This window comes from Anopheles merus, chromosome 2L (genome assembly GCF_017562075.2).
Source record: "Anopheles merus strain MAF chromosome 2L, AmerM5.1, whole genome shotgun sequence".
NCBI lineage: Eukaryota > Metazoa > Arthropoda > Insecta > Diptera > Culicidae > Anopheles > Anopheles merus.
In genome coordinates this window covers 33050998-33063789 of record NC_054083.1, presented here as the reverse complement: position 1 = coordinate 33063789, position 12792 = coordinate 33050998, and the positions used below count along the sequence as shown (strand labels likewise).

Here is a 12792-nt window from a genome sequence, read left to right as displayed (position 1 = left end):
TACCGGTGTGCATCGACTGTGATGTTGTAGCTGCACAGCAGCGATCCTCCGAGATGACAATCGTACCGCCCACCGTCCGCTTCGTTGACCGAAATCACCACCAAACCCCGCTCGGTCGTCTCGATGTACTTGGTCGGATTGTACTTGATCTCGTAGCGGCCCTTCTCCTTCGAATGGTGGTACCACGTGACGGTTTGGTCCTTCAGTATTTCCGGAATCTTTACGAAGCACCCGAGATGCACACTCTGCCCGTAGGTGACGATGATTTTCTTCTTCAGCACGCTCGTGTCACAGATGTCGTACGTCTCATTGCCAACGTCCTGGAATGGGAAAATAAACATAAGACTCTGCTTCCGAAATTCCCATACCCGTTCCCTTCACACATTACCTGCAGCAGGCCCGGTTCGTACGGTTTGCACGTGCTCGTATCCTTGTCCCAGCCGCAGTACGGATCCTTTACGCAGCGGAAACAGTTATCGTACCGCCGGTTACACATCGCCAGATCGATCTGCTTGATCCGGTAGTCGGTCGCGACGTACAGCGATTTACGCTTCTGGCTTAGCTCCATCACCTGGATCGCTTCGTTCTGGGCAATCTCGAAAATGTCCAACAGCTTCGACTTGGATTCACCGTTGCGCAGATACTGCACGATCTTGTAGATACGGCCAGCATTGGTGCCAATGTAGAACACCGTGTACTCTTGGCTGAGAATTTCAATTTTAATCCTGCAAACAAACAACGAGAGACAGAGCGAGAGAGCAAGACGGGGATTAGCAATGGGATTATTGTTTAGGAATTGATGTGAATAGAGTTCACACGAAAACGATGACTAATCACAGCGTTAACACGCGGCCACTGCAGGAAAGGTCACGTACTGGTGCTGATTATTGCAAAGTAAATACACATTAGCTTCCGCGTATTAACATATAAGCATACAACAACAGGTTAATAGTGCCACTCAATTACCGCCCTGGGCGTACCATCCGTCTGTCCGGGGCAGCACGACCCCGATTGATCTCTCCATTAAGTGAAGGTGAGCTTTTTATGCTGTTGTTGTTGTTGTTGTTCAACCCTCATTAACCTCACAGCGTTTCGTGAAGCATTATTCAGCGGCGGTGAATTGTATTTCAAAACCAACACACAAAACCTCAAAATTGCTTTCGATTCAAATGGGAATGGGGCAATTGGAAGGCAACGCGCACACATACACACCAATGCTTCAAACAGCAGGGATATTGGTGGTTTTGCTGATTAATTTCACCACAGGGACATTCCCGGAATCGGTTGGAAAATACCACCATCCTTCCCGTTCGTTATTTGCTGCTACTATCACGGTTGTAAAATACGTCAGCAGTATCAATCGATGGTGGTGGCGATGATGATGGGGTGTGGTCACAGATTTCGAATTAGTGCGCTTGTGATGAAGTGCACCCATGTGGTTAGTCTCAATTTGTGGCTTTGGCGTAAATGATGCTTTTACTTCGACTAGTTAGTGATTTGCAACTTAATTTGATGTGAAAGAATGTCCCCTAATTGAAGTGTTGCCTAGCGATGGCGCTGTATTTGCATTATGTTTATTAGCAAAAGATTCAAAATGCCATTCGAAGCGTTGATTATAAAGCCAGTGAACGTATATTTTTATTAGGTTAAACAGAAAAATGTAAACTATTTGAAGCATTCATTATCAGAACAGGGGTTGTTTTTCTCCGTTGGTATTTTTTTTTTTGAAAATTTTCTTCACAACGCCAAAAACCATTCTGCGAAAACAGAAACTAGCAAAATCAAATAGGGGATTTTATGGCCAGAGTGCCATCGAGCACTTTTTATCAGTATAGCATTTGTTAAATGACCAAATGAGTATACAGATGGCTTCGTTACTATTACTTGATATATATTAGCATATAGAATGGTTGATGTTTCTGATTATTTAAATATTGTACGGCAAAATTGAGCAGAAAATGCTAGTTTTTTTTTAACCATATCAAAGAAGCTTTTAAAACACGCAAGAACAAAGAACCGAGAAAATATGCATACTACCGTAAAGATGAGAAAACGTTAAATTTTTCAATTTTAACAAGTTAATAATGATTTTTTGTTTGAAAAATCTAAGTAAAACAAACAAACTTTTGGGGCAAATATGCCACTATATTTCATGGGCGTGGAGCTGTCAAAAATGTAAACATTGATGTGGGGTACAGCGCTATGGTGCGCTCTTATGATCAGATTTCGTCCCAGGTAAGCTGGCAAGTAGCTAGGATGTTGTGGTACAAATATTACGGTAAATTTCGAATTATCTAAGAAATTATTGTATTTTATACAGGTGGCCGTTTTCCTCCATACGGATGGCACTTAGGCCTCTTGGTAAAAAAGCACGCCTTTTTCAATCATTTTTAAAACGCTTCAAATACAGTTATTTCCACTGAAAGTCATCTACAAGTGAGAAAATAGGTCTAAATAGCTATGAGATTTCAATCGGCTTTTGGTATAAATAGGTTTTCGTGAGTTATAACATGGAAAGCTTAAGATGGCACACTAGCCCCCAATTCTGCTACAAAAGAGAATATTGGAAAATTATAAAAAAAAAGATCGAGAGAAAAAGACATTTTTCACATATACACTTTATACACTTGGAGGCTTGATCATTATGTTCACAAAAAAACATATGTTTTGCAAAAACGTTATATTATGAATCATAATGGTATAACAGAGTTGCGAACGATATTCTGGGTCAGTTGAATCATTTGTTGCAGTGTTTCAAATATTGTAAAAGTGGAATATTGAAAGCATTCTGTGGACGTTTGCCATCATGCTATAGAATCTGTCAACCAACCAGGGGAATTGTGCTATTTGGATGTGGAACTTTGAAATCGACTGTGAAAGCAGCCGGTGTAAGTAGCCAAAAACCTTTTGGTTTATTTTCATGATTTTAGCTAGATTTCAGCAAATTTGCGTGAAATAATGCGTCAGGATTTTTTTTAGTGTATTGAGTGTACTGCTCAAATTGATGTAAATATCCCCAGTCAATTTGCACAATTCTCCTATTCGGTTGACAGATTTCACTACATGATTGCAAACTTCCACAGAATGCTTGCCACATTCCACCCTGTCTGATGTAGGAACAAGTAGAGTTGGGAATCATCTCTCGTTTTCATTGCAAAACCTTGTATAACCGATAGTGCAGCGCAATAAGGATCACGTTCTTTATACATTTAATTAATCCAACCAAAAAGCACACAAAAACACAAATAAAGTATTTACTTTAAACATTCCGTTGTGGGAGGAAGATCCCACAAAAGGAGAGATGTGATATGCAGCATAAACCGGGGCGGCCACCCAGTTGTCAAACCGTTTGAGCCGATTTCCCAACATTAACCAAAGCTTACCGGCGGTACACCGATGGATCGACAGTTTTGGTATTCCACCGTTCCGTCCCACCATGCATCAGTATCTGCTCATGTGGAACAGCGTATTATTATTTATTAAAATTCTCTCGTTTTTTTTTGCACCCCATCTTGCTCCTGTGTCCTTTGTGGTTTCTGTGGCATTGCCGAGCTTTAGCTTGCTTGCCGGTACACAAAAAAGTTCCCGGTGATGTACGCAGGTGACCAAACTGTTTGGGGTTTACCGCGCGCGCGCGCGCAAGTGAACCAGCCGCGCTAGGTCGAACAGGGTAAATCTCTCCGCTTAACATATCAACCTGGCCCGTGCCAAAAACCTGCACCCCTTCATGCCCCTCCCCATCACGTGGGGCAAACTTTTTCGCTTGCAATTAATTATTCATAATGAGCGCGGTCATGTGCATGATATCCTCATCTTCCCGTTGTGGCGAAGCGGGGAACCATCCTGCTAGGTGGATTAAAAGGCCCCCGGTTGCTGCAAAGTGCATCGATGGCACCGCGTTCTGTTTCCCCACATTCCGCTGCGTTGGTCCGCGGTACCGCGGATGCAGCGAATTGTTTCGAAAAAGTTTACTTCAGCTTGCCCGGTTATTATTTATGGTGAGCGCCCCGTCGGACCCTTCGCCAGTTCCAGTCCCGGTGTGTGTGTGTGTGTGTGTGTGTGTGTGTGTGTGTGTGTGTGTGTGTGTGTGTGTGTGAGTATGTTTGCCCTAGATATTTTCCAACTCCCCGACGGACGACAAAGTGAATTCCACCATCCCACACACACACACACACACGCGGCCTAACCACCACCAGGTGGGTTTGGCTACAGTTTTTAAAACCCCACACGAACCTGTGCAACGTACTTTCATGGTGAAGCATAAAATGCGTTAAAATAATAATAACAATAAAGGATCGCACTTGCATTCGATTTTCCGGAAGAGAGAGAGAGAGAAAGAGAGAGCGCGAGATAGACTTTTTGTTCTTCTTCTTCTTGTTCGCTGTGTGTACATCTGTCCCCCTCCCACCACCATTTTTTGTTTGTTTGTTGATGCAAAAGGGTCGCAGTCATGCGGGATCAACAAACAAAAATTGTTGAACCGAAAAACTTCGTTGCGAATTAATAATTTTACCTGTACTGCGGTTTGGAATTCTTTTGCAAGAAAAATGGATTGAAAAAAAAACCCAATGGCGGTGGAAGCAACTGTATTGTGGATACTTTGTGTGCAGAGGGATGGTGGTAGTGGTGAAGTGCACCATTTGCCCTCCGCGTAATATCAAACAAGCGAAGGCACAACTGCAAAGCAGTGGTGTGTAATTATTCATATACAAAAGGGAAAACACATACACTCAAAGCTTTTCAATTAATACGCAGATCCGAATTTTGGGAAAAAGCTTTGAATATGAAAAATTGCCCAATAAAAATAATTCTGATGTTCTGCCAACAAAAAATTAAGCTCATTAAAAATCGTTCCCCTCCATTGTGTGTGTATGCTTTCGTTTTGAGTTATTCAATTCCAACGAGCTACATCCTTACAAAAGCACAATTCGTGTGATTGGTGCATGATCTATAATGCAACAAAAATGTAAAAAAGCTCGCTCCTTTACTTTTTTTCGTTGTTTCGCTGTGTGTGTGTGTGTGTGTGTGCTCTGCTATTTATACACGTTGGAGTGATTTTTAATTTTAATCACCACCTTCTACCGATTGATTGCCCGGAAATGGGCAATTCGTACCGCGGCGAATTGATGCATTTCCGTTCAAGCGCGCGCGCGCTCTCTCTCTCTCTCTCTCTCTATCCCACTCGGTTGAGGCTCGGGAAAACGAAACACAGCGCAACACAGCGTTGATAAATTTTCATCTGATTGTATGTCCACCGTTGGCCACACACACACAACCTTCACATCATATCACAGTGGTGCTGGCTGCTGGCTGCACCATCGAGTGGATAATGATTTAGTGCGCGACTAATTATCCGTGTTTCCAATGTTGCACACCACTTGCAGCACGGGGTGGGATTGTGTTCGAACTACTTGACGTCAACGATCACACAATCGGAGCGAATGGCGAAGCGAATGGGGCAAAGGATTTTGCTACAGCTAGCTACACTCTCCCCTCCCCCCACCCCTTTCGTTGTTAATTAGTATGTAGGCGGACAGGACGACACTTGAATGTGGCGGTGCGACGAGCACAGCGACGAGTCCAGCGGCGGATTAACCGCAGCGGAAGCTGTGGTGCTGGCAGCAACTGGCAAAGCTTGAAATGAAAACCATGTTCAGGCCCATCGGGCTTCACCCAGCATCGATGTTCGCTTTTGTTGAATTATTAAGTGGAATTTAAAGTGGCGACTCATGCACGTTCGGACGATACATCCCAGGCACTGGATCAATCAATAGTGAATGTATGTATGCGTGTGTGTGCTTCTGTGTTATTTATATGTGGTTTTTCATGTTGTAAAGCATCAACAACCAAAACCCGGTACCGTGTTTTCGTGTAGTTTCATTTCGGTAAAGCGATTTTGTTTCTGCTCAACGTACGAAACGCACAACCATCCTGCACTAGCAAGCAACCCCTTCCATTTCCACTATCGTACGTCACCGCGTGACCCGGTTTCACAATTCATCGGGATAGGCGTGAACTCCTCACCTGGAAGCGCAGGTGCCATGCTGCTCCTATGTAGGAGGATTAAGGTACCGAAAGCGCCCCACGAAGGTAGCACCGGTCTGCCAGCCCGTGGACACTAACCACAGACACGCCCGGGTGGGTCTTATCCGTTTGTGCGTTTGTACGCGTGCTAGAGACAGGGGGGAATACGTTTCTCCATTTCATTATTTGGCGTGACCGATGCGTCGTCGGTGCTGTGTTTTCGCCCCGTTGGGGCTATTGTTTTCAACCGAATTGGTTCTCTGTCGTACCCGATAGATTGTGCACTCAATGTATGGTAGTAGGCGTTCTGTGCGTTCTTTTGCAACGTACGAAAACCGATTCCCCAAAGCGCATCTGGTGCACACCGACACCGACCAGCAACGGTACCGGAAGGGTTCCATATCACATCAAACCTATTGGAATGCGTGCTTGAGGGAGCTTGTGATCCACAACCGTGATCCTGCACAGGTACCAAACGGTCTGTTTGGAACGGCGGCATTCGCAGCAGGTCTATCTTCATCCACACCCAGAGCGCACGATTGACTCGAGCCCACGGGGTTGTTTTCGGGTACGCATAGTACCCGTCCCCGTTCATCATGGTTGCAGTTTTGCGCAATCGGTAATCAGTTACAACGCTTAGGCTGTGTGACGGTCGGCTCTACGCTCCCGAGAAAACAACAACGCTTCCAGAGTTGTTGAAAAATAATTTGGCGTGAAATTGAAATGGTTCTAGGCCTGAAGGGTTCGATGGTTTCCAATTCCAATGGTGATGAAAGAGCCCGTTCCTTCCCGGGGGCGTGCTTGCGGCCGCACACAAAAAAACCCCTCCGAATGATTACTCACTTGTCAACGACCAGCTTGGTGAAGACGAGATCGCGCTTGTAGTAGACCGGATTGTTGTGCTCGTGGTTGACCGCCTTGTCCATCAGTGGGTGGGAGCGGATGAAGTTGAGCACCGAGTCGGGCAGGGTGGACGTATCGTTGACGCAGGTGCCCGGCCGGGGCTCCGGTATCTTGGAGTTGAGCACCGGCAGCCAGGCCGAGTTGGACGAGGCCTGCTCCTTGAATTTTCCTGTGGGAAATCAGCAGCAAAACGAGAGGAAAGAAAATGAAAGGACGAGCGTTAGACGGTGTTAGTATTGGGGTATTGTGCCTGTCCGGGGGTTTGTTGTTTGCTGTGAACGGTGCTACGGTTTGGACAGTGGATGTGGATTATGGTTCCGCGCCACGTCAATGCTTTCGCGTGTGGGTAGTAGTAGCTAGCAGGCTCTATTTCAGTATTCAGTAAATCACAATCACGTGACACTCGTCCTTATCGCGACATGTGACAGCTGTCACACATCGGTTGGCTGCTAATGCTGCCGCGAAACGAGAAAGGGCATTTGGCGCTGGCTGAGTGATGGAAACTCATTTTATAGTCAATCTCGAATGTGTGACGGTGGGACAGAAGGGATTTGTTGTAACAGGCGCACTTGACAGTTGAATGAAATTACCTATAAGTTAGGTAGGTGGTAGGTAGGTTGACAAACCGTCACACCGTCACTTAAAGCGAAGTGGGAGCGAACACTTGCTCACTAAAATTAGGCCCAACTTACCAGCGAATGCGCCATGAATTTCATTGATATCGAAGCTGCAGACGGCCGAACCGACCAGCCCGTTCGTGCTGGTCGTAAAGGTGGCGTAGAACTTGGTCTTGTCCGTCGGCAGCTGGTACACGTCCTGGATCTCGTTGAAGTAGAACGGAAACTCGCCCGAGATGCTGCAGTTGATGCGCGCCTTCAGATACGTCGCCCAGTTCTGGTTGAGGATGTTCTTGCCGCCGGTGTCCTTCTTGCAGACGCGCGCCACCCGCGAGTACACCGCCTTGCCGCAGTTGATGTACTCGACCGCCGTCTCCCGGAAGAAGAAGTACACGTGCTCACCGATGTCGAACGAACCAACAAAGTTGGGCTCTGTGAAGGGAGGGAAAAGTAAGAAGCGGCATGGTGAAAATGGGTGTGATACATTGGTTCAGAAATTACACATAATGAGCGGGACAGTTTGGGTGTGTAAGGCGCTTTGCGGTGTTTCTTGTCGAGTTTGGGAGACTGGAAAACGAAGCGCAAGAGTTTGCACTGTTGCACATTCGGAACATTGGAAGCTTTTCAATGCTTTGGCCTGTTGGATGGTGAATGTGTGTAACTTATGGACTTTAGTAAACAGTTGCAGCAGTCTTTGGGCTAGAATATGTGTTCTCTCTATACCATGCCAGTCGAACGCTGCGGCAAGAACAAATTGTATCGTTACGGTTGTTTGGTATTTGGGCGAAAGTTTGTGCCAAGTGTGGGCCAGTAAACGGGCTAGGACGCAGAAACTATTGCCATCGGGGGAACGGATGGGCAAATGAATGAAGTAAAACGGGAAAAACTTTCCACTGCTCGTTTGTGAAATGCAACATTTCTCCTAAAGTAAGAATAAAAAAACTTACAGAAACAAACGAGGCACCGAGAAAGAAAGCGGACAGGAATTCACAAAACTTAACTCGCTGCACTGTAAATTTCAAAGTTGATAAAATAGATAGGCAAAAAAAAGAAGCGCGACGGAGGACGTTTTCCATCTCGGACGTTCGTTGGGCCGGTTCGGGTGCTGGGTGTTGTAAATTCTCCAAGTCCAGCGATTGGGAATTTTGAAGGCAACAAAACAAAGCGTGAAAAAAGTTGTCCCTTGGTCATTTTTAGCCCAGCGCTTTGTTTCGCATGCTGTAACTAAACTTGTACTGCAATATACCGAACAACGGACACACAACAGGGTGTGGTACTTTGCTTATCCTTTATTTCCTCTCATCTCTTGCATACTCTTTTGGAGCTTTCTCGCTTACCGCAGGCGGAGGTGAGCAAAGGGATTTGTTTGATCGGATTATTACACTCTCTGCACACTACTTTCCGGGGGTTAATGTAGGACATGGGACCATTCGTTTCGGTGCATGATTGATGTAGTCCATGCTTTCAGGCCATGTACCGGGTGGCAGTACCGTTTTACAAGACAAGTGGCTATCACAAAAAAGAAATCCCCTCCTCTTGTGGAAAATTTGATACACAGCGTGGTTTAAAATAGCCCCACACTTGGACTGTAATGGACATGGACGATGAAGTATGCTGCAAATGTAACTAGGGTTGAAGATTTCATACTCAAAAAAAAAAAAAAACAAAGTTCTTCAACATGATATTTTTTCTTTCTCCTGCCTGCTAATAAAGAAACCATTAAATTGGCCCATTCTGGGCACCAATCCTGTCCGACCAATCTGCCACCGAACACAGGCAGGTAAACTATTTTACCTCCAACCAGCACGAGGAGCTTGATCGTTCGCTGTGTAAAATGCAGCAAGGAGAGCGAGGGAGCAGAGCGTGGAAAAGTGAGTTCATTTAATTTTCCTCCAAACGCTTCTCAAACCCCTCTAAAATAGAAAACTTTTGCACTCTCTCACACACACACACATTTTCGGCAGCACCCAAAAGAGCCAACTTTCGTCCTCTTTGGTTGGAAGAAAAAGCAATTTTCTTGCGCTTTTTTTCACTGCCGAACTGAAAACTAATTGAAAAGACGCGCACACGCGATACTGGTGGAGTCTGGTGGGAAGGGGAATGGTAGGGGGAAAGATTTCCACAACTAATTACTCCACACATTTTGCTGGCATCTTGTGGTGAAACTGTGAAACGATGACGCTGGTCACGGCGAGCTCGGAGGGAGCAACAGAAAAAAAGGTGAATGCAAAAATTAAAATTCATGAAGAAAACTGAATTGAGCAGTTTGCCCTTTTACTTCTTCCTCCAACGGGCTGCGTACTGCAATCCAAAAAAAAATAAAATGGCTCCCCCTCAATTCCTCGAGCGCATTCCGATGAGTGCTCCATAACAAACAATATACTACAGTCAAAGGCAAAGAGGAGTCCCCTAAAAAAAAGGGGGCCAGCAAACTCCACCATAAAGTTATAAAACACTCCACACTCCGGCTGCATGCACAGTAAATGGTGCAAAAAGTTTGGCCCAAAATATAGTTATTTTATGTCATGTCCCAAGGTAAAAGCTGGGAAGCCATTTTTTGGGTTTGATTTTGTTGCACACCGCCCCCGTACACTTCTCGCGCGTTTGAACGCGTGTTTTGGGATGAATATTTGGCGCGTTTCGGTGAAAAGTGGTTTTGGGGTTCACTTGTGTTTTTTTTCCTTAACTTCTGCGGTGGAGGTACCACTTCAGGCTCTAAACGGTTCGCCCGTTCGCGCAAAAAGTCGGGAGAAAGTTGAAACATCAAGGCGGTAGACGTACGTAAGATGCGTCTATAAAATGTGTCCTTATGTTTTGTTCGCGTTTAATGGATTGTGGAATGGGGCAAAAATTAATTCCAGAAAAAAAACGCAGACTGCCGAAATAGAGTCATTCGAGGCGGTTTGGTTGTCGCAATAGGCGTTTACCTGACGCATAGCAGCAGGTTCGGAAGTTGCCCTTTGCAAGGAGAGTACAAGCAGCAATGTCAAGTGTGGGGGGACATACTTGTACATCGGCAGTTGTTGTAGTGAAAATTGTTTCTTGTTTATGAATTTCAAGAGCGAAAGTGTTCAATTAGCAAGAGCTGGGGTTTGGTTGGAGCGTTGGGGAATTCTACTGTTTTTGAAAGTTTCTTCTGTTTAAATTATTCTTCTTTGCAGTTTGTTTAAATACATTTTTGAGTATTTTAAAACATTAGAAATATTTTAGCTAAAAGGAATCATTGCATACATTCTTGCACTATTAACCATTTCGCTAAGTAATTTCAAATTTCCCGCTTCCATAACCAACAAACGACATCCTTATACAACTCCTAGTTAAACACCTTCCACTTGCCGGAAGGTGCGTCCCGCACCAAAGTACAGGAGTGTAACGCTGTAACAACGGTGGCAAGGAATGGGAAAAACACATTACACCCAAACATCAACTACCAGCAAGGCGACAGGCAGGAATAGCAGGAAAGTAAAAGTAAAAACAAGCCCGCCGACCGCTAGCGCACGGAATTCCGTCACCGAAACGGAAGCATCGCAAACCGCGCGCGAGCGTATGACAACGGCGAGAAGTACGTGCGCATTTTGACGGAAACCGCATAGCACCGGCGACATAGTACCTTTTTCCCTGCCCCCTCCCTTCCCACCCTTCTTATTAACAGCAAGGAGGGGCCACCGTTCGCATGAAAGTCCTTGCGTCCTTTTGGGGTCTTTTGAAAGGCGCCTCGTGTTGGATGGGTGCTTTTTTTGTGCTTCACTTGCAGGACGATTTCACCCTGCCATGGTGCGGTGAGAGGGGGAAGCTACCAGTCTAACGCTTGCGTGTTGCCCGAGCGAAGTAGAGGCAAAGTGTCGGTAAAGAGCAAAATTACTTCCCCTGCTCTTGGGAGCGTTACTTTGGCACACCGTGCGCCGGGGGGGCGGAAGACGTACGGCGGTTGCCTCTTGTGAAGTGTCACTAACCATAGCATTGGCGATGTTAAAGCCCGGGAAGAGCGGCGCACAGGACCGGCTAACGTGGTCTGAGTGCAATAAAGAGCTACAATTAGACACACTTCGCGCACGATACACACGACACGCAGTTGGGGAGCAGATCGTGCGACATTGCCGCGTCAGTCGCCGTTCGTTCATTCGCTGCTTCTGTGGTTGTTGTTCTGCTCATTTTCCGCCAGTGTATGGCAGTGTGGGCATCGTTCCGGCAGAGCACACGAGCACAACATATGCGAGATCACGCGTGTGTGTGTGTGTGTTGAAATTGAAAAATACCGTATCATTCCGGTACGGTGCGGCGTAGTCTGAGCACATTTTTAAGGGCAGCAGCAGCCCTTTTGTCTGCGCTTGGGCTGCGCGCTTAGTACGCGACGCTCTAGAACCGTTCTCAAGTTTGACAGTTCAAATTCACCCAGCGGATATTATCTTTCTCGTTTGGCATCGATTGTGAAGAATGAAAAGAAAAGCTCAACGCACGCACCTAACATGCATTCTTTGAGCTTTTCGGTGGTGTGTAGGATGGAATGATCAAAATTGTCTTCATGCGTGACGTTGCCCAATGGAGGCTCCGGTGGGACGAGAGGAAAGTTGAAAGGGAGCTTTTCTCGGGGCCAGGAAAGCACGCTGCCTTCCGGAACCATGACCATGCCGCTATGTGTATTTGAAGTGTGATAAAAGACGAAGAATTTAATATCCCTACATATGTTGCGGTGCGGTGTTACGTATTGTTCATAATGAAACCATGCGTTGCAGATGAAAGTTTATGTAATAATGAAAAGGGAGCAAAGGCACAGCTTTCGGAGTGCTTCCATAGTAACAAAGACAATATTGGTGATTATATGATGGGAAAAATACCAGATTTTTTTGAAGAAAATGTAGAAAATGTCTAAAAATGAAGCGAGTTTTAAAGCACAGTAGAACCCCTCAAAAAGAGTACTCCTAATAACGATTTTTTGCATAACGAGCAAATCAAAATGCTCCACGGAGGGGTATTCTAAAATCTCGCGTAACGAGCAATTAAATGTTTGTTCCCGATAAGAAATCGTAATCATTTCGAGAGTTTCAAAAATAAGAATCGTTAAATATCAAGCTATCAGATAGTGGAGCTGATAGTTTTGCTGCGCTTATCTATAGGTGGAGTAAGTGAGGTAGTGTCTTCAGTTGAATTGCTCCATTTTCTTCCTTCTGATTTGACTATATTGGAGGCTCTCTTCGAATTCGGCCGTGGAAGTGGACAGGACGGATTATGGTGGAGTAGTGTATCTCCC

The 12792-nt window shown here is 45.5% G+C and overlaps 1 protein-coding gene across 7 annotated transcripts in view; it reads right to left on the bottom strand.

Annotated features, from left to right (window-relative positions):
• LOC121594855 (semaphorin-2A-like) overlaps nt 1-12792 on the bottom strand; it is a 303073-nt gene that overhangs the window by 5052 nt on the left and 285229 nt on the right. For all 7 annotated transcript variants that reach the window (XM_041918589.1, XM_041918585.1, XM_041918583.1 and 4 more), the window contains exons 9-12: nt 7620-7976; nt 6868-7096; nt 389-725; nt 4-320 (exon numbers count right to left, since the gene is read on the bottom strand). In XM_041918589.1, the coding sequence (XP_041774523.1) occupies nt 4-320; nt 389-725; nt 6868-7096; nt 7620-7976 (1240 nt within the window). The remainder of the gene's footprint in view (nt 1-3; nt 321-388; nt 726-6867; nt 7097-7619; nt 7977-12792) is intronic.